Source organism: Triturus cristatus, chromosome 10 (assembly GCF_964204655.1).
Source record: "Triturus cristatus chromosome 10, aTriCri1.1, whole genome shotgun sequence".
NCBI lineage: Eukaryota > Metazoa > Chordata > Amphibia > Caudata > Salamandridae > Triturus > Triturus cristatus.
In genome coordinates this window covers 1,239,538,059-1,239,557,798 of record NC_140593.1, presented here as the reverse complement: position 1 = coordinate 1,239,557,798, position 19,740 = coordinate 1,239,538,059, and the positions used below count along the sequence as shown (strand labels likewise).

The following is a 19,740-nucleotide window of genomic DNA, read 5'->3' as shown; positions in this document are numbered from 1 at the left end:
AGTATAATGCACTTCCACCTTGTTTTCTTCAAAGACCATTGAATGGATCGTTGAATGAGAGAAGAAAGAAACTTGAGAGAAGGGGCATGATTATTCCTTGAGGTGGGGAGTCAACACCCCAAATAATATTCAGATTTATAACAACATACATTACCGCCATCAATATAAATATTGGGGCCTGTTCACAAAGAACATTTTGTGATACGTTTTTGTAGTATACGATAGTACTACGAAAATTCCACAAAATGCTATTCACAAACCTACATGTGGAGTTTACGCCTCGGCCTGTCCTACCTTTGTATGTGCGGAGATCTCCACCCGACTGCAGAGTATCCGTATACATAGGATATGTTTTAGTAGTGAATATGGGAGGGATAGGATAGAGCGGCAGTAAAATGGGAAACACTTACTACTAAAGGGGAAGTGTTAGAATCCGGGTTCTCTGGTTGGCACAGGTAGGTACTTGTGTCAAGCAGGGAACCTTTCCTCTAGTCAGGGTAGGGGGGTACACTCCAACAATAACCCCTGCTCATCCTCTAGGTAGCTTGGCGCGAGCAGACAAGGCCTATCTCAGAGCGTTTAGGTTAAGCATTTGTGAGCACACACACAGTTACTCAGTGACAACCCCACAAATGGACTCCAAACTGGGATATATAAAAAATAGTACTTTATGTATATAGATTAGGCTTAGCACAAGACCAGATAACGTTTAAACGGCCCACAATACTTATTAGAAAAAGAGTTCTTGGGTTTACCGTAGTTTTAAAGTTCTGTGCGCATCGTTCCTTTCCGTACACTTCGTACGTGGTCAAAACTGCTTGGGAACGGGTCTCACACGCACTGTAGGCGCTTCGGGATGAAGCGTACACCCTACGGTGCGAACAGGCATAGTACCTTTATCTTTTGGTGAGTTTGTCACGGGGGCTGCGCTGACATCAAGTGCGATGCACGGTGCATTGTCCTCCTGGTGCGGTGCGTACTACGGTACATTGGACCTTGGGTTTACAGGGCTCCGGGGGACGGTGCGTAGGTGCGGTGCTTTCAATGTTCGTCGCGGCGTAAGCGCCGTACCGTGAGATCGGCAATCTTGATTTGAAGTGCTGGACACAAGCGAACAGTACGCTCCGCTCAGGGGAGACGTACACGACTACCGTACGCACCGCAGCCTTCCCAAAGCTGGGGAAAGGAGCGTATGCTGGGCAGTACAGTTCGTAGGTGTGAGAAGTTGGCCTGGTATATGATGCTCACTAGTTAAAGTGATCACCTTGTACCATGCCAAGCAACCCTTATGGTGTGGTTGTAAGTCAACCTTTCTGGACTAGCTGCCCTAGTGGTAGCGTAGGCTAAGCAGTCTTTGAGGCTAAACTCGTGAAGCGTGTTAAGCCAGCTGTTTTACCAAATGCAACCCCCTTTTATACCAATGAAAGGACACCACACAGATATATATTCAAAATATATATGTATTTATTTCTCAAAGTAACCCCTAGTCTCTTTATGAGCACAGGAGCACAAATCGTCAAACAAGATTACAGTAGAATACACAGAAGTTGCACTTTATATGGATAGGCCCTGGTGGCCACTCGAACCATATACTAAAATAGTGGTATAAGTACCACGAACAGAAAAGGGAAAAGGCCTAGGGCCTCTAGAATCGCTGGGCCTACAAGGAGCTAACGTCAGTTAGTGACCAGGAGGTCCACGGGTGGCGTGTGCAGAGCAAATAGTCACACGCGTGCTCCCATAGGTTTCAATGGGTGCGTAAAAAGTACAAAGTTACTGCAAAGAGGATCTTCCGGATGGACTAGGAACTCAAGATTTGGAACACAGGCACTAGAGATGTATTACTACACTTGGGCACAGGAGTGCCAGCTTTACCTCACCCACAGGAAGCGGGTGCATAGGCCTCGAAGTGCGTCGGGTTTCTTCTATCTGTTCCGTGGAGCCTGAAGACACAGATGCTGCAGGCGGTCGGTCCGGGAGAGATGCAGTGGATCCAAGAGTGGATCGGAGATGTTGAAGACCTGTAAGCAGAGGGGACAGTGTTCACAGTCACTAGCCAGTGACCGGCGTGGCACCAGGTGGGTACCAGGCTATGTCGGGTGCAAACAGGAAGAAAGGTGTAGCTTGTCTCTGCAGCCACATGGTCCCTGGAGGTCGACGACGTCCAGGAGTCGGTTCACGAGCTGTTCCATGCAGGCTCTCGCTGTCGGCGGTGTCGGCGACTTGATCAAAGCAAACAAGCCTTGGCAAAAGCAATTGTTGTAGGAGATGAAATAAGCTGATGGTTCTGACCAGCAAGGTCAGAAGGGCTGCTCCTTTGGAGGGGAGCAAGGGCCAGTCTGGAGCAACCAGACCAGCGGTGTATTTCTTGAAGTTCGTCGCCAAGATGGCTACTAGCCAGCGGGCCAGCAACCGGTTAGGCGCGTCGAGTGGCAAAATGCAGAAGGGCCCCACGCAGATCGTGGAGATGCTGGAGGGCTCACCTTTGGTGCAGATGCTGCTCGAGGGTTGGGCTTCTCAGATCCCAAAGCACAACTTGGAGGGAGCCTCGGTTGTTGCACTTGTCAGCTTGTCGTGGTCGTTTCAAGATGGCTGGCTCCACGTGTCTCGGTGCCTCCACGGGTCTCTTCTTTTCAGGGACTGTGGATCGGGCGGTGAGAGGTCTGGAGGTCCAGGTCTTGTCAGTCTCTGGGCTCGGGCTCCGGCGGGAGGCGGCGGCAAAGCAGACGTTGATTCGCTGGATGGTGCTTGCGTTAGCAAGGTGGTCACTCCCTGACCACAGGGGAGATTGGCTTCAGTCCTCTGTGCAGCAGAGCGTCGAAGTTCCCGTCTTCTTCTTAGTGTTAAGTTGATTCCAGGATGTCTGAAGTCTTAGGACACAGCTCCTACCTTTAAGCGGATTCTAGGGGCCGGACTACCTGCTAGGTCCCTCCCTATGGGTGGGACCAGGAAGGGGGGTGGTTACACCCCCAATCCTTTGTCCAGCTCGCCCCAGGCCCGGGACTGGTGTGCCCCAGGACCGGTTTGAACTGGCATATGCACCGAGGCTCCTTGTGAGCCACAGGCATGTCTGGTTTCTTTCAAGCCCTACCTGACCAATACACAAAATCCTGTCTGGGGTGGTGCACGCACCTCCCCTGGCAGGAAACCCTTTGTCCACACCTCCCAAGCTGGAAGGACTCCCAGCAGCAGGAGGGCAGACTTGTGTCTGTGGTGGCAGCATCCATTTTGTGGAGCTGAGGCTATGTCTGATTTTACCCGGGTTTCAGGTACTGTACATGTCGTGTCCCTCTAGAAGGGTGGAATGCTAACCCCGTCGCCAGAATTGGCGAGGGGTTAGTATTCCAATTCGTATGACACCTTACTCGACATGTTTTGATAAAGCCAAACCAAAGATAGCATTTAACCGCGAGGTTCATAATGCACTTAAGAGTATATGGTATGACGATATCTGGAAACAGTAGAAGGAAGTTGTTCCGACCACTGCAGACAGGCTCAGCTCATGCCAGAGCACCATCTCACATGGAACCAAGCACTCTGCCTTCAGGATTGTTAAGGCCTGCCATAGGAGTGACTTATAGGTTACCAGGTGTCCCATTTAAGGTTAGGTATAGGTATACTACACCTTAGTAAGAGGTGATTACACCAACTTACCCCAGCTGAGTGATCAGCCAGTTGTGTCAAATTGTTAGGCCAAGCCTGGGGTGGCATAATACATGCTGCAGCCCCTGGCAGGCCTTGGGTACACCAATGCCCTGGGTACCTAGTGTACACTGGTACAGGGGCTGACAGGGTGATCCACTTCCAATTGGTTATGCACCTAGGGTGCATAGTTTTAATTTAGTAGAGAGAACAGCAGGCTGGGGGTCTGATTGGCAGGCCCACAGCCTCAATATGTCAAAAACCAGTGAAGCAAAAAGCAAAAATTTGGGGTGACCATAGGATAGCAGACCCTACTCTCCTACACAACCCCCCCCCCCAAACGCTGGGACATTAAACTAGCCTTGACCAGTCTCGTCTTCATGTCCTAAGTGGAAGTACCTGGAGAGACCATCTGCATTCCCATGGTCAGTACCTGGCCGGTGCTCCACTGTAAAGTCCATCCCCTGTAGGGAAATGGACCACCTAAGCAGTTTGGGGTTTTCACCCTTCATCTGATTTAGCCACAAGAGGGGCTTATGGTCGGTCTGAATCTTGAAGTGAGTGCCAAACAAGTATGGCCTCAGCTTCTTCAGGGCCCACACCACAGCAAAGGCCTCCCTCTCAATAGCTGACCAATTCTTCTCTCTGGGGGTCAACCTTCTGCTAATAAAAGCAATGGGTTGGTCTTGACCATCTACATTAAGTTGTGACAGCACAGCTCCCACACCCAACTCAGAAGCATCTGTTTGGACAATAAACTCTTTGGAGTAGTCAGGACTTTTCAGGATAGGTGCAGAGCACATGGCCTCCTTCAGGTCATCAAATGCCTTTTGACAGCTTACTGTCCATTGAACCTTTTTGGGCATCTTCTTGGATGTCAGATCATTAAGAGGAGTCACAATGGACCCATAGTTCTTAACAAACTTCCTGTAGTACCCAGTCAAGCCCAAGAAAGCTCGAACTTGAGTCTGGGTGGTTGGAGGGGACCAGTCCTTGATGGATTGTATCTTACTCTCCAGTGGTTGAACTTGGCCTCCACCTACAAGGTGGCCCAAATATACAACCTTACTCTGCCCTATCTGGCACTTAGTAGCCTTGATAGTGAGGCCTGCCCTTTGCAGAGCCTCAAGAGCCTTCTTCAGGTGGATCAGGTGATCCTCCCAGGTGGAGCTAAAGACAGCAATGTCATCCAGATATGCTGCGCAAAAGTCATCCAACCCAGTAAGGACTTGGTTCACCAGCCTTTGGAAGGTGGCAGGTGCATTCTTCAGACCAAAGGGCATCACCACAAACTGGTAGTGCCCACCTGGGGTTGAGAATGCTGTTTTGGCCTTAGACTCCTCAGCTAATCTGATTTGCCAATAGCCAGCTGTTAAGTCAAATGTGCTCAAAAACTTTGCAGAAGCTAGTTTGTCTATGAGCTCATCTGCCCTTGGAATAGGGTGTGCATCTGTCCTGGTGACAGCATTGAGACCCCTGTAGTCCACACAGAACCTCATCTCTCTCTTGCCATCTTTGGTGTGAGGTTTGGGAACCAGAACCACTGGGCTAGCCCAGGGGCTCTCTGAGGGTTCAATGACACCTAATTCCAGCATTTTATGTACCTCAGCCTTTATACAGTCCCTGACGTGGTCAGGTTGTCTGTAAAGCTTGTTCTTTACAGGCAGACTGTCACCAGTGTCCACCACATGGGTACACCAGTTAGTTTGACTAGGTATCAAGGAAAACATATGTGAAAATGATTGTAGAACCTGTCTACATTCAGTCTGCTGATGGGCAGTGAGGTTGCCTCCAAGGGTCACTCCTTCAACTGAGCCATCTTCAGGGTTCTGAGACAACAGGTCTGGGAGAGGGTCACTCTCTTCCTCCTGTCCCTCATCTGTAGCCATGAGCAAGCCCATGTCTGCCCTGTCAACATATGCTTTAAGCCTGTTAACATGGAGTACCCTGTGGGGACTCCTGGGAGTTCCTAGGTCGACCAAGTAGGTGACCTCTCCCTTCTTTTCCAGGATTGTATGGGGTCCAGACCATTTGTCTTGGAGTGCTGCTGGGGCCACTGGCTCCAACACCCATACCTTCTGTCCTGGCTGAAACTCAACCAAGACAGCCTTTTGGTCATGCCAAGCTTTCTGTAAGGCCTGGCTTGCCTCAAGGTTTTTGGATGCCTTCTCCATATACTCAGCCATCCTGGAGCGGAGACCAAGTACATAGTCCACTATGTCTAGCTTAGGCTTTTTGAGAGGTAACTCCCATCCTTCCTTCACCAAACACAGTGGGCCTCTCACAGGGTGCCCAAACAACAATTCAAAGGGGCTGTAGCCAACTCCTTTTTGTGGGACCTCTCTGTAAGCAAACAGAAGGCAGGGTAGAAGGATGTCCCATCTTCGCCTGAGCTTTTCAGGTAATCCTTTGATCATACCCTTTAGGGTCTTGTTGAATCTCTCAACAAGCCCATTGCATTGTGGGTGATAAGGGGTGGTGAACTTGTAGTTGACACCACATTCCTTCCACATAGCTGTCAAGTATCCTGACATAAAGTTGGTACCTCTGTCAGATACTACCTCCTTAGGAAACCCCACTCTGGAGAATACTCCCAGCAGGGCCCTGGCCACAACAGGAGCTGTAGTGGTCCTAAGGGGAATTGCCTCTGGATACCTGGTGGCATGATCCACTACCACCAGTATAAATCTGTGCCCAGATGCAGTGGGAGGATCCATGGGACCCACTATGTCTATTCCCACTCTTTCAAAGGGGACCCCCACCACAGGTAGTGGTATTAGGGGGGCCTTTGTTGTGCCACCTGATTTGCCACTGGCTTGGCAGGTCACACAGGAGCGACAAAACTCCTTTGTATCTTCATTCATGTGAGGCCAGTGAAAGTGAGGGACAAGCCTGTCCCAAGTCTTATTCTGGCCTAAGTGTCCTGCTAAAGGAATGTCATGGGCCAAGGTAAGAAGGAAGCCCCTAAATTGCAGAGGTATAACCAACCTCCTGGTAGCACCAGGCTTGGGGTCTCTAGCCTCTGAATAAAGGAGCCCTTCATCCCAATACACTTTATGGGTACCTTGAGCATTCCCAGCAGCCTCAGCAGCAGCCAGCTGTCTGAGGGGTTCAAGAGAGGGACAGGATAACTGAGCCTGCCTCAAGTCAGCCCTTGAAGGTCCCCCTGTCCCCAGAAACTCAACCTGATCAGGTTCAAGCTCTTCAGGGACAGTTCCTTCAGGGTCCTCTAGATCAGCTTCCTGGGAAGGCTGATCATCACTCTGAGGCAGGGGGGAAGGCACAGCCTTGACCCTCCTGTTCTTCTTCTTGGTAGGTGCTTGGTCCATTGTTCCAGGATCCAAGACCTGAGGTTCAGTGAGGCACTTTTTGGCCTGTGACCTGGTCACAGCAAGGACATGTGATGATATACCTAACATCTCTGCATGAGTCCTGTACTCCACTTCTGACCATAGAGAACTCTCTAGGTCATTGCCCAACAAACATTCTACTGGGAGGTCTGCACTAACCACAACCCTTTTGAGGCCAGTTACCCCTCCCCATGAGAAGTTAACAACTGCCACACTATGTGAAGTAGTGGCATTGCTGGCATTGGTCACCAGGTAGTTCTCACCTGGTATGTACTGTCCAGGGTCCACAAAGCCTGGTGTCACCATAGTGACACTGGCACATGTGTCCCTGTAGGCTTGAGCCACTTTGTCATTAATTAAAGGAGTCTGTCTGTACTTGCCCAGGTTACTGGGGCTCACAGTCAGGGACAAATCAATGTCCCCATCACAGATCAAGACTGCCTGTGTCAGGGTTCTGTCTAAGTCAGAATCTCCTTCAGTTCCCATAGTGATTCCCACTACACCCTTTGTCTGGGGACCAACACTGCTAACAGTAGTACTGGGAGCAGGTGCCTTAGGGGCAACAGTGTTGGGGGCTCCACCCTTTTTGCAATCACTAGTCCAGTGAGTTGTATTTTTGCAATGATTGCACCAGGGTTTCTTTTGACCTTCTTTCTTCTTTTTGGACTGTTGTTGGGACCCACCCTCCTTAGCAGTAGTTTGGGGCCCTGTTGAAGACTTCTGGTCTTTAGATTTCTGATCTCCACCCTTTTGGTCTGTTTTCTTCTGATCACCCCCTTGGCCCTGGTTCTGGTTCTTTTGCTTAACCCTGGTTCTGACCCATTTGTCTGCCTTCTTTCCCAATTCTTGGGGAGAGGTCAGATCAGAGTCAACCAAGTGTTGATGCAGTTGCTGGTTTTGACAGTTATTTAAAATCTGTTCTCTCATCATCAAATTATACAATCCTGTAAAATCAGATACCTTACTTCCCAGCAACCAACCCTCCAAAGCCTTAGTGGCACATTCAACATATTCAGACCAGTCCTGAGTCTGTGTCTTTTGGGTGTCTCTGAACATTAACCTGTACTGTTCAGTGGTTAAGCCTAACCCATCTACCAGAACACTCTTCAGGACTCTGTAGTTTCTGACATCCTCCTCCCGAACAGTGAGGAGTCTGTCTCTGCCTCTTCCTTCAAAGGAGAGCCAGAGGATTGCTGCCCACTGGTCTTCAGGAACCTGCTGTACTTTGCAGGCTCTCTCAAGAGCAGTCATCCATTTGTGGATGTCATCCCCACTTTTGTAGGGGGGCACAACCTTAGACAGGTTCCTATTATCAAAGACCCTATCTTTGTCCTTAGGGACAATGCTGCCACCAGTGGGTATAGAACCACTCTCTCTAGGTTGCCTAGCCTTGTTCAGTTTTTCTTCCATCAGGGCTACTTCTAGCTCCTGCTTCCTGATCCTCAGCTGGGCTTCCTGCATTCTGGCCTCATGTTCCCTCCTCTGAGGGGTGGTCATCCTTTTCCTGGAGTGACCTTGAGAGCCTCTAGAGCCATGAGAAGCATTGGAGTCACCTGAGCGATTCCTTTGCCTCCCAAGCCCTGTGTTAAGTCCACTGGGGAGATCCAATGGGGTAAACCCATTGTCAGTCCCCAATAGCCTTAGTTTAGCTGGGCCAAGTATAACACTTGGCACTGGGCTAGTTCTTCCTTCATCATCACTACTTTCTGTATCCTCACCACTTTCCTCCCCTGTAGTATGATTCTCATCTAAGGGATGGCTATTGGAACTGGGTACCTCTGTAGCATCTTCAGCAGGGGGGCCTCCTGTTCCTGACCCTAAGGGGGCTAACTGGGAAGCTTTCCTGAGTTCTCTCTGATTCTCATCATTCTGTAAGAGTTCTCTGAGCTCAGCAGAGGTAGGGTTCTTGGGCTGTTTAAGGCCTCTAAGAGTTGCCAAATGCCTGAGCTCATTCTGGTTAAGGGTAGCAAAGCTGGATGGTGCCCTCTGGGGGTCACTCTCAACAGAGATGGGTACAGTGGACCCCTCTGCCCCGGCCATTGCTCTTAAGTGTGGGTGGATGTGTTGCAATCTACCTACACTTGGGTTTACCTACTAAACCTATCTAGTAGTTGTAGTCAGGGTGTGCTACTCCCTTTGCTCTACAACAACTAAGTTCAGTAGAACTTATGTATATCTAATCTTGTTTTATATGTACCTACAGGTACCTATGTGATCTTTCAATTGGTAACCAAGAGATTACAATGGTAAAACACAGCAAGCTCAAATCCAACCGCTGCTCACCAATGTGAGAAGTTGGCCTGGTATATGATGCTCACTAGTTAAAGTGATCACCTTGTACCATGCCAAGCGACCCTTATGGTGTGGTTGTAAGTCAACCTTTCCGGACTAGCTGCCCTAGTGGTAGCGTAGGCTAAGCAGTCTTTGAGGCTAAACTCGTGAAGCGTGTTAAGCCAGCTGTTTTACCAAATGCAACCCCCTTTTATACCAATGAAAGGACACCACACAGATATATATTCAAAATATATATGTATTTATTTCTCAAAGTAACCCCTAGTCTCTTTATGAGCACAGGAGCACAAATCGTCAAACAAGATTACAGTAGAATACACAGAAGTTGCACTTTATATGGATAGGCCCTGGTGGCCACTCGAACCATATACTAAAATAGTGGTATAAGTACCACGAACAGAAAAGGGAAAAGGCCTAGGGCCTCTAGAATCGCTGGGCCTACAAGGAGCTAACGTCAGTTAGTGACCAGGAGGTCCACGGGTGGCGTGTGCAGAGCAAATAGTCACACGCGTGCTCCCATAGGTTTCAATGGGTGCGTAAAAAGTACAAAGTTACTGCAAAGAGGATCTTCCGGATGGACTAGGAACTCAAGATTTGGAACACAGGCACTAGAGATGTATTACTACACTTGGGCACAGGAGTGCCAGCTTTACCTCACCCACAGGAAGCGGGTGCATAGGCCTCGAAGTGCGTCAGGTTTCTTCTATCTGTTCCGTGGAGCCTGAAGACACAGATGCTGCAGGCGGTCGGTCCGGGAGAGATGCAGTGGATCCAAGAGTGGATCGGAGATGTTGAAGACCTGTAAGCAGAGGGGACAGTGTTCACAGTCACTAGCCAGTGACCGGCGTGGCACCAGGTGGGTACCAGGCTATGTCGGGTGCAAACAGGAAGAAAGGTGTAGCTTGTCTCTGCAGCCACGTGGTCCCTGGAGGTCGACGACGTCCAGGAGTCGGTTCACGAGCTGTCCCACGCAGGCTCTCGCTGTCGGCGGTGTCGGCGACTTGATCGAAGCAAACAAGCCTTGGCAAAAGCAATTGTTGTAGGAGATGAAATAAGCTGATGGTTCTGACCAGCAAGGTCAGAAGGGCTGCTCCTTTGGAGGGGAGCAAGGGCCAGTCTGGAGCAACCAGACCAGTGGTGTATTTCTTGAAGTTCGTCACCAAGATGGCTACTAGCCAGCGGGCCAGCAACCGGTTAGGCGCGTCAAGTGGCAAAATGCAGAAGGGCCCCACGCAGATCGTGGAGATGCTGGAGGGCTCACCTTTGGTGCAGATGCTGCTCGAGGGTTGGGCTTCTCAGATCCCAAAGCACAACTTGGAGGGAGCCTCGGTTGTTGCACTTGTCAGCTTGTCGTGGTCATTTCAAGATGGCTGGCTCCACGTGTCTCGGTGCCTCCACGGGTCTCTTCTTTTCAGGGACTGTGGATCGGGCGGTGAGAGGTCTGGAGGTCCAGGTCTTGTCAGTCTCTGGGCTCGGGCTCCGGCGGGAGGTGGCGGCAAAGCAGACGTTGATTCGCTGGATGGTGCTTGCGTTAGCAAGGTGGTCACTCCCTGACCACAGGGGAGATTGGCTTCAGTCCTCTGTGCAGCAGAGCGTCGAAGTTCCCGTCTTCTTCTTAGTGTTAAGTTGATTCCAGGATGTCTGAAGTCTTAGGACACAGCTCCTACCTTTAAGCGGATTCTAGGGGCCGGACTACCTGCTAGGTCCCTCCCTATGGGTGGGACCAGGAAGGGGGGTGGTTACACCCCCAATCCTTTGTCCAGCTCGCCCCAGGCCCGGGACTGGTGTGCCCCAGGACCGGTTTGAACTGGCATATGCACCGAGGCTCCTTGTGAGCCACAGGCATGTCTGGTTTCTTTCAAGCCCTACCTGACCAATACACAAAATCCTGTCTGGGGTGGTGCACGCACCTCCCCTGGCAGGAAACCCTTTGTCCACACCTCCCAAGCTGGAAGGACTCCCAGCAGCAGGAGGGCAGACTTGTGTCTGTGGTGGCAGCATCCATTTTGTGGAGCTGAGGCTATGTCTGATTTTACCCGGGTTTCAGGTACTGTACATGTCGTGTCCCTCTAGAAGGGTGGAATGCTAACCCCGTCGCCAGAATTGGCGAGGGGTTAGTATTCCAATTCGTATGACACCTTACTCGACATGTTTTGATAAAGCCAAACCAAAGATAGCATTTAACCGCGAGGTTCATAATGCACTTAAGAGTATATGGTATGACGATATCTGGAAACAGTAGAAGGAAGTTGTTCCGACCACTGCAGACAGGCTCAGCTCATGCCAGAGCACCATCTCACATGGAACCAAGCACTCTGCCTTCAGGATTGTTAAGGCCTGCCATAGGAGTGACTTATAGGTTACCAGGTGTCCCATTTAAGGTTAGGTATAGGTATACTACACCTTAGTAAGAGGTGATTACACCAACTTACCCCAGCTGAGTGATCAGCCAGTTGTGTCAAATTGTTAGGCCAGGCCTGGGGTGGCATAATACATAATGCAGCCCCTGGCAGGCCTTGGGTACACCAATGCCCTGGGTACCTAGTGTACACTGGTACAGGGGCTGACAGGGTGATCCACTTCCAATGGGTTATGCACCTAGGGTGCATAGTTTTAATTTAGTAGAGAGAACAGCAGGCTGGGGGTCTGATTGGCAGGCCCACAGCCTCAATATGTCAAAAACCAGTGAAGCAAAAAGCAAACATTTGGGGTGACCATAGGATAGCAGACCCTACTCTCCTACAGTAGGGGATGGAAGCAAGTACGGTTCACAGTCCTTTTGTTACAGTGCGAGCTACAGCTCGTAGGGGCCTGTTAGTCGCATCGCTTAGGCCGGACGATACCTGCCTTTGCGTTGCGAACTACGGTTCGTAGGGGGGCCCTAGTCACGTTGTTCGGGCCGGACAGCTTGGTGCAGGCTTCCAGGGGGGGTACGCTTCGATCATCGAGGCGTACACAGCAGTTCGCTTCAGGATTACGGGGAAAACGGCGGTGAAGTCCACTGGTCCTGGGACTTCGTTCAGGGGGCAAGCTCAGTCACAAGCCCTTGGAGATCTTAAACAGCACAAGTGGAAATGAAGTTTGTCAGCAATCTTTCTCCTCTCCTTCAGCAGCAAGGCAACCACTGCAGGCCAATCCCCCAGGTCAGGGACAGTACTCCTCCTACAGCTTTCCCGGTTCCTTCCCCTCAGGCAGAGGTTCGTCTTGTAGCAGGATCTGATTTCTTAGGAGCAGGGCTCCTACATTTATACGCCATTTCTTTTGTTCTTGCAGGCCAGGGGGGCCCTTGCCTAGTTCGGTCCGGTTTCTGAGCACTTTGTTGACATGATGCAGGCTTCTTCTTTCAGTGTGCAGGGCAGAGTCATAAGACGCTCCGCATGGGGGCGGAGCCAGCATTGTGGTGGCAGAGCACAGCCCTATTCAGAGTCCAGGTGTACTCCTCCCACCCATCTATATGTCGATCTCTCTATTCACCACCAGGCTACCTAGCCCTGCCCATCTGGGATTCCCCAGCCCTGTCACTCACACAAGCCAGACAGCAGATACACATCAGCGCAGAGGCGGGCTGAAATGGTTAGGCAAGCAAATGTTAACTTTCTAAAAGTGGCATTTGCAAAAACAGAACATTAAAATAAACTTTGCTAAAAGATGTATTTTATTATTCTGAGTTCAGGCATACTAAACTCGATTTTCTACCATGTTCCCTGGGTCTGTTAGGATCATAGGATGGAACAATTCTAACAGCCCATTCTGGCCTATGGAGAGCAGGTAGCCTTACAATAGTGAAAAACGAAAATGGCTGTAATTCACTATTAGGACATGCCACACACATCAGGGCTTGTCCTACTTTATGCTTACAATGCACCCTGCCCTTGGGCCTACCAGAGGGGTGACTAACATGAAGTTAAGGGAAGGTTTAGGGACTGGCAAGTGGGTGCACTTGCCAGTCAGCATGACAGCACCAGACTGCACGCAGGTTCTGCAGTGGCAGACCTAGACACATTTTACCAGGACGCTTCTGTGGGTGGCACAACCAGTGCTGCAAGCCCACCAGCGGCATTCGTATTTACACCCCCTGGCACCCCTGGTGCACTTTACTGGGGTCTGACAGTAAACCAAATAAGCCAATCATGGAATCCAACCAACATATACATTTTATACAGGGAGCACTTGCACTGTGGCACTGGTTGGCAGTGGCACAGTGCTCTGAGCGGCCAACACCAGCAAAACACATGAGGCACAGCGACAAAAAGTGGAAGGGAGACTCACACCAAGGTGCCAGGTCTAACAGGAAGGGCTTTAGGACAAGTAAGGAGGGGCTAAGGGAAGGTCAGATGAGGGGTTTACAGTGGGATGCGTACTCACTCACAAACAAGTAAGCCCCTTGCTATTCACAAGCTTCACTTCTATAGTTACTAAAGCCAAAAGGGACGTAAACTCTAGTAAATTACTCCAGTTCACAGCTGAAGTAAGTCTAGTACCACACATCACCGATAATCACGGCATCAGGGTTCCCTCAATTGGGGCCTGACAATTCGGGAGCTTATTTATTCTTCCGGGGATTGATTTTACATATCATATACATTCGACAAGTTTGATAGCCAATTGGAGGAGGACTATATTCTGTCGATTCCACTACTGGATTTTGACATATCTACGCAGAACGTTGGTTTATGCTGAAAGTTTGAACGTTTGACATTCTAATCGACATTGGTTTTAGGAGGTCTATATATTCGACCGCATTGAGACCAAAGCCCTGAGGAAGTCGTAGGGGTGACACCCCCAAGCAACGAAACGCGTTGGCTAAGGCTAAAATAAGTGGATGGAATAAAAGTAACACACAAGAAGATACTGAATTCTGTCATTGTGTTATGATACTCTATCACTGTACTACACCGTAACTGATTTAACCTCTTCGACGCCGATGACGGAACGGTTCCGTCATGCACGTCGGTTGGGCTGTGCTTATGACGGAACCGTTCCGTCATGGCCCCGCCCGCACTCAGATCTTTCAGCACCGCGCGGGAATCCGCGCAGCGCTGAAGAGGTTAAGCACCATGTGCTTCGAACTTTGTGCATTCTCTTCTTCAATCCTCGATTGATAAATGGGGAAGTAGGGTGCATCTTCCCATTCTGAATGCACCGCTATAAATAATTGTATTGGTAGATACTTTTTTGTGATTTCTATACGAGTGCCTGAAACCTTATGCACCCAGTTCAGTAGCCACTACCACACATGGCCAACCACTGGTAGTGCAACACCCTCCCATTGAAAATAATTGATGTAGGAAATAATATTAAATTAGATCAAATCTTTTAAATAGTTAAACGTATCAACACATTTAATTTAAAGTAAAAAAATATAGAAAATGGTACATACACCAATTTTTTGAAGGGGGAGTTTTTTTATATAGCGTGAACTACAACGCTTTACATGAGCACCAGTTTTGTTACAGATGGGCACATTCATTGTGGTTGGCACGGGGAGATTAAGTGATTTTCTCAGAATCACAGGATGTTGAGCGTCATTCCTGAGACTCGAACCCGGTTCCCCAGCTTCGAGGTCAACCTCTCTAGCCATAAGGATACACCCCCTCCCCAATTAATTTAATTATAAAATATTTGAATGACTTTTTGCATTAAAAAATGAATGTAAGAATACATTTTATTAAATATAATTAAATGACATTTTTAATAATTATTAGTGGATAGTACAAAATATTTTTGTACTTTAGGTGAGAACGTATTTTTTATTTTAAACTTGGGAAAAATAATTTTAATTTAATATATTTACATTAATTAAATATCTATTTCAAAATGTAGCAGAAAATAATAATTATTTTTGTATCTAGTTATACATTTAAAATAAATATATAAAATTAATTTACATTAATATTTAACATAAACATATTTTTAAAACTTTTTTCAAGTTTAATAAACTTTTTTACATTTCAATCAGTCATATTGGAGATCTCCACATGGTAAAGCACAGGGGAAAGTAAGCAAGCTTATTAAACTTAGGAAACATTTGTACAAATATTTGATACTAAATATTAATATACATTTATTGTTTATATTTAATAAATATAGAACTAAATAAAATAATGGTACAGTACTAATAACTAAAATTGTGTGGTAAAAATAACATTATTTAAAATATATTAAAATACATTGCAATTAGTTTCACAGTGGCAGGAACTTTTAGCCCTACATGTAGTCATACCTGAGTTCTAAAACAAAAAGAGTGCTCAGATAAGACAACTTGTGTATTCAAAAATTCAACTGAGTACTTGTGGCAAAGATTTGTGCATTCACACCCGATCGCTAGGGTATTTGCGGCTAACTTCAAGTACTCACATCTGACCTTTCGAGCACTTATAACTTCAAGTACTCACACCAACCTTTCGAGCACTTATAACTTCAAGTACTCACACCGACCTTTCAAGCACTTATAACTTCAAGTACTCACACCGACCTTTCGAGCACTTATAACTTCAAGTACTTTCGAGCACTTATAACTTCAAGTACTCACATCGACATTTCGAGCACTTATAACTTCAAGTACTCACACCGACCTTTCAAGTACTTATAACTTCAAGTACTCACACCCGACCATTCGAGCACTTATAACTTCAAGTACTCACACCCGAACTTTCGACCACTTATAACTTCAAGTAGTCACAACCGACATTTTAAGCACTTATAACTTCAAGTACTCACACCCTACCTTTCGAGCACTTATAACTGCAAGTACTCACACCCGACATTTCGAGCATTTATCATTTCAAGTACTCACGCCCGGCCTTTCGAGCACTTATAAGTTCAAGTACCCACACCCAACCTTTCGAGCTCTTATAACTTCAAGTACCCACACCCAACCTTTCGAGCTCTTATAACTTCAAGTACTCACACCCACCTTTTGAGCACTTATAACTTCAAGTACTCACACCAACCTTTTGAGCACTTATAACTTCAAGTACTCACACCCGACCTTTCGAGCACTTATAAGTTCAAGTACCCACACCCGACCTTTCGAGCACTTATAACTTCAAGTACTCACACCCACCTTTTGAGCACTTATAACTTCAAGTACTCACACCAACCTTTCGAGCACTTATAACTTCAAGTACTCACACCAACCTTTTGAGCACTTATAACTTCAAGTACTCACACCTGACATCTTGTGTACTTACAACTGACCTCTCGTATATCTATATCTGACCTCTTGTACTCACATCTGACTTTAAATATGCTCACACTTCAACTTCTCTACTCAGAGATTACCCATCATGTACTCACAGTGTGTGCCGCTCTCACCTTCTTTTCCAGAGGCGGGAATTTCACTGATGATGACGAAGCCAAAGCCTTCACGCTCCTTCCGTTCCAGCTCCACTTCGGCCAGCCTGGATGGCCGGTGCGGCCTGTCTGCCAGACCTGTGACCTGATTGCGAGTTGGTAAGGGACGAGGCGCCACAGGTGTCGGGCAGGTGACTGGACTGGAGTCTGAGGAGGAATGAGGAGCCATTGGTGTCAGCCCGGTGACTGGACTGGAGTCTGATGAGGGATGAGGAGCCACTGGTATCGGGCCGGTGATTGGACTAGAGTTTGATGAGTAGTTGTGGGCTGCTGTCCCTGGGCCGGTGGCTGGACTGGAGTTTGAGGAGGACATGGGAGCTGCCGTCCTAGAGCTGGTGGCTGGGCTGGAGTTTGAGGAGGACATGGGGGCTGCCGTCCCTGGACCGGTGGCTGGACTGGAGTTTGAGGAGGACATGGGGGCTGCCATACGTCGTCCAGTGGCTGGACTGCAGGTCGGTGAAGGGATGGGGTCCACTGTCCCCAGGGAGGTGAGTGCTAGAGTCTGCCTTGACACCTGAACCAGGTCTTGCAGGCTCTTCTGGCACAGCACGAGGTCGCAGGGCACTGGGTCCATGAAGCTGGTAGCCTTGATGACATCTTCTGGGGCAGCCCATCCCTCAGAAGACTCCAGAAGGTGCTGGGAGGGTCTTGCCATCACCGGCCTGCCGCGCTGAGCGCATAGCTTGTGGCCTCTGTTCTGTTCCTTGTCTCCACCTGAGCTGCGACCTTCACGTTGGGTGGCCTGAGTCCTGGGGGCTCCTCCCTCGGTGGGAGCCCTGACCATCTTGGAGGACCCCTGATCCACCATGCGGCCGTCCTTTCCTTCCCGGCCTCGAGTTGTGGCACCAGGAGATTGCAGGCATGGTGGACCCTTGCTGGGAGCCGTTTCATCTTCCACAACAGTTTTGAGCAGGTGAGGCCTGTGACTGGCGGTGTGGGACAGGGAGGTTGTTGCCACATCAGGCAATGGTATCGTCGGGGGCACAGGGACCCTCAAAGCTGGAAGATACAAACAAAAAAAAACACTAGAAGTACACTCACCATATACATGGAGCAGAAATGGGATGGGGTGGGGTCTAATGACAGTGCCATGATCTGCCCGCACTGTGGGTGAACGGCATGGCATGGCAATCACCTCTTACCAGTGTGCGATCTGGTCCATTGCACTCTCACCACAGAAGTGCGATGTTTGTGAACCGCACGGCCAGCACCTAGGATTTCCGGAGTCACGATGGGCTGGTCCCTCCCTGGCTTTGCTCAGTTCACCTTAACTCCCACTCTGGCCATGCATCCATCCCAACATCGAACATGTACTTCTACATAACAGTTTCACACGATACAGTGCACAACCCCAGAACGCGGATCCATAACCATTACACGTGGATGGAATCTACAGTTTATAGGGCAAAAAGGGGTTCAGAAGGCACCATTACGCACTAGCACTGCTAGAAAAGGTGCGTGTTATGATGTATGATAACATGTCATCCCCATTGTAATTGTAAATTGTCTTTATATAGCGCTTACTACCCCAGACAAAGTATTGAAGCACTTTCCAGTGAGTAGCACGCTACGCTGGAACACAAGGTTAGAAGCGAACCGGTGAGAGGTCAGTGTCAGGTGCTTTCTTTTTCTTGTAGGGTTAGTTTTTGTAAGTTTGTGCTGGTGAGAGTTCATGTATGTAAGGTTCTAAAGAAAGATTGATTAATTAAAGTGGATGAATAAAGGGAAGACGTGCGATGTTGCTGGGAGTGCCGGACACGTGCGAAGAGTCGGTCGAAAGAGAGACGCGCTTGGAAGGATGTCCGGGGTCCACTGAAGTCGGTAAGGTTTGGGATGGGTCCGAGAGTGGGCGGAAAAGGAAAACGTGGACGGTTTCTCTTTTCATTTTTCTCATATAAAAAATGAGTGTATACCTATGTATTGACTTTATCCGTAGTCATATCTCTATGCAAGGCATGGACCCATATATACACCCAAATGCACATACATGTAATATTATTGAAATGGTCAGAGATACATGTCTGCGTAGTGCATAAATATGCTCGCACTGTTCTATACATTGTTTTGGAAGTAACTAGTTATTAGTCTTGAGAAGGGAACATATGGCTGGTACTGCAGCACTTGTGCTCAGGTCACCACACACCTCCAGCCCTGGCTGCTCTTCTGCAAGCCTTACCAGTACCCACACCCGGCGACAAGGCGTCCCAGCTCCGGCGACCCAGCAAAGAAAATGAGCTGATCCTGGTAGAAAGCAGAAAAAGCAGCCTGGAGCCACATTTGGCCAAACTAAGAGGTCATTTCAAAAATGTTGACGCAGCGCAGCAAGTCACTTTGCTGTGCTGGCCTGCGTCACAAGAAAAGGGCGGGAATGCGCCGTATCTATGAGATCCGTGCTACAGCACCTGCGTCACAAGAAAAGGGCGGGAATGCGCCGTATCTATGAGATCCGTGCTACAGCGCCTGCGTCACAAGAAAAGGGCGGGAATGCGCCGTATCTATGAGATCCGTGCTACAGCGCCTGCGTCACAAGAAAAGGTCGGGAATGCGCCGTATCTATGAGATCCGTGCTAGAGCCTGCGTCACAAGAAAAGGGCAGGAATGCGCCGTATCTATGAGATCCGTGCTACAGCCCCTACGTCACAAGAAAAGGGTGGGAATGCGCCGTATCTATGAGATCCGTGCTAGAGCCTGCGTCACAAGAAAAGGGCAGGAATGCGCTGTATCTATGAGATCCGTGCTACAGCGCCTGCGTCACAAGAAAAGGGCGGGAATGCGCCGTATCTATGAGATCCGTGCTACAGCACCTGCGTCACAAGAAAAGGGCGGGAATGCGCCGTATCTATGAGATCCGTGCTACAGCACCTGCGTCACAAGAAAAGGGCGGGAATGCGCCGTATCTATGAGATCCGTGCTAGAGCCTGCGTCACAAGAAAAGGGTGGGAATGCGCCGTATCTATGAGATCCATGCTACAGCGCCTGCGTCACAAGAAAAGGGCGGGAATGCGCCGTATCTATGAGATCCGTGCTACAGCGCCTCCGTCACAAGAAAAGGGCGGGAATGCGCCGTATCTATGAGATCCGTGCTAGAGCCTGCGTCACA

At 48.9% G+C, this 19,740-nt stretch overlaps 1 protein-coding gene across 2 annotated transcripts in view; it reads right to left on the bottom strand.

Annotated features, from left to right (window-relative positions):
- The window catches only part of MAGIX (MAGI family member, X-linked), a 463,247-nt gene that overhangs the window by 249,071 nt on the left and 194,436 nt on the right, over nucleotides 1-19,740 (bottom strand). For both annotated transcript variants that reach the window (XM_085629880.1, XM_085629879.1), the window contains exon 9: nucleotides 16,602-17,639. In XM_085629880.1, the coding sequence (XP_085486006.1) occupies nucleotides 16,602-17,639 (1,038 nt within the window). The remainder of the gene's footprint in view (nucleotides 1-16,601; nucleotides 17,640-19,740) is intronic.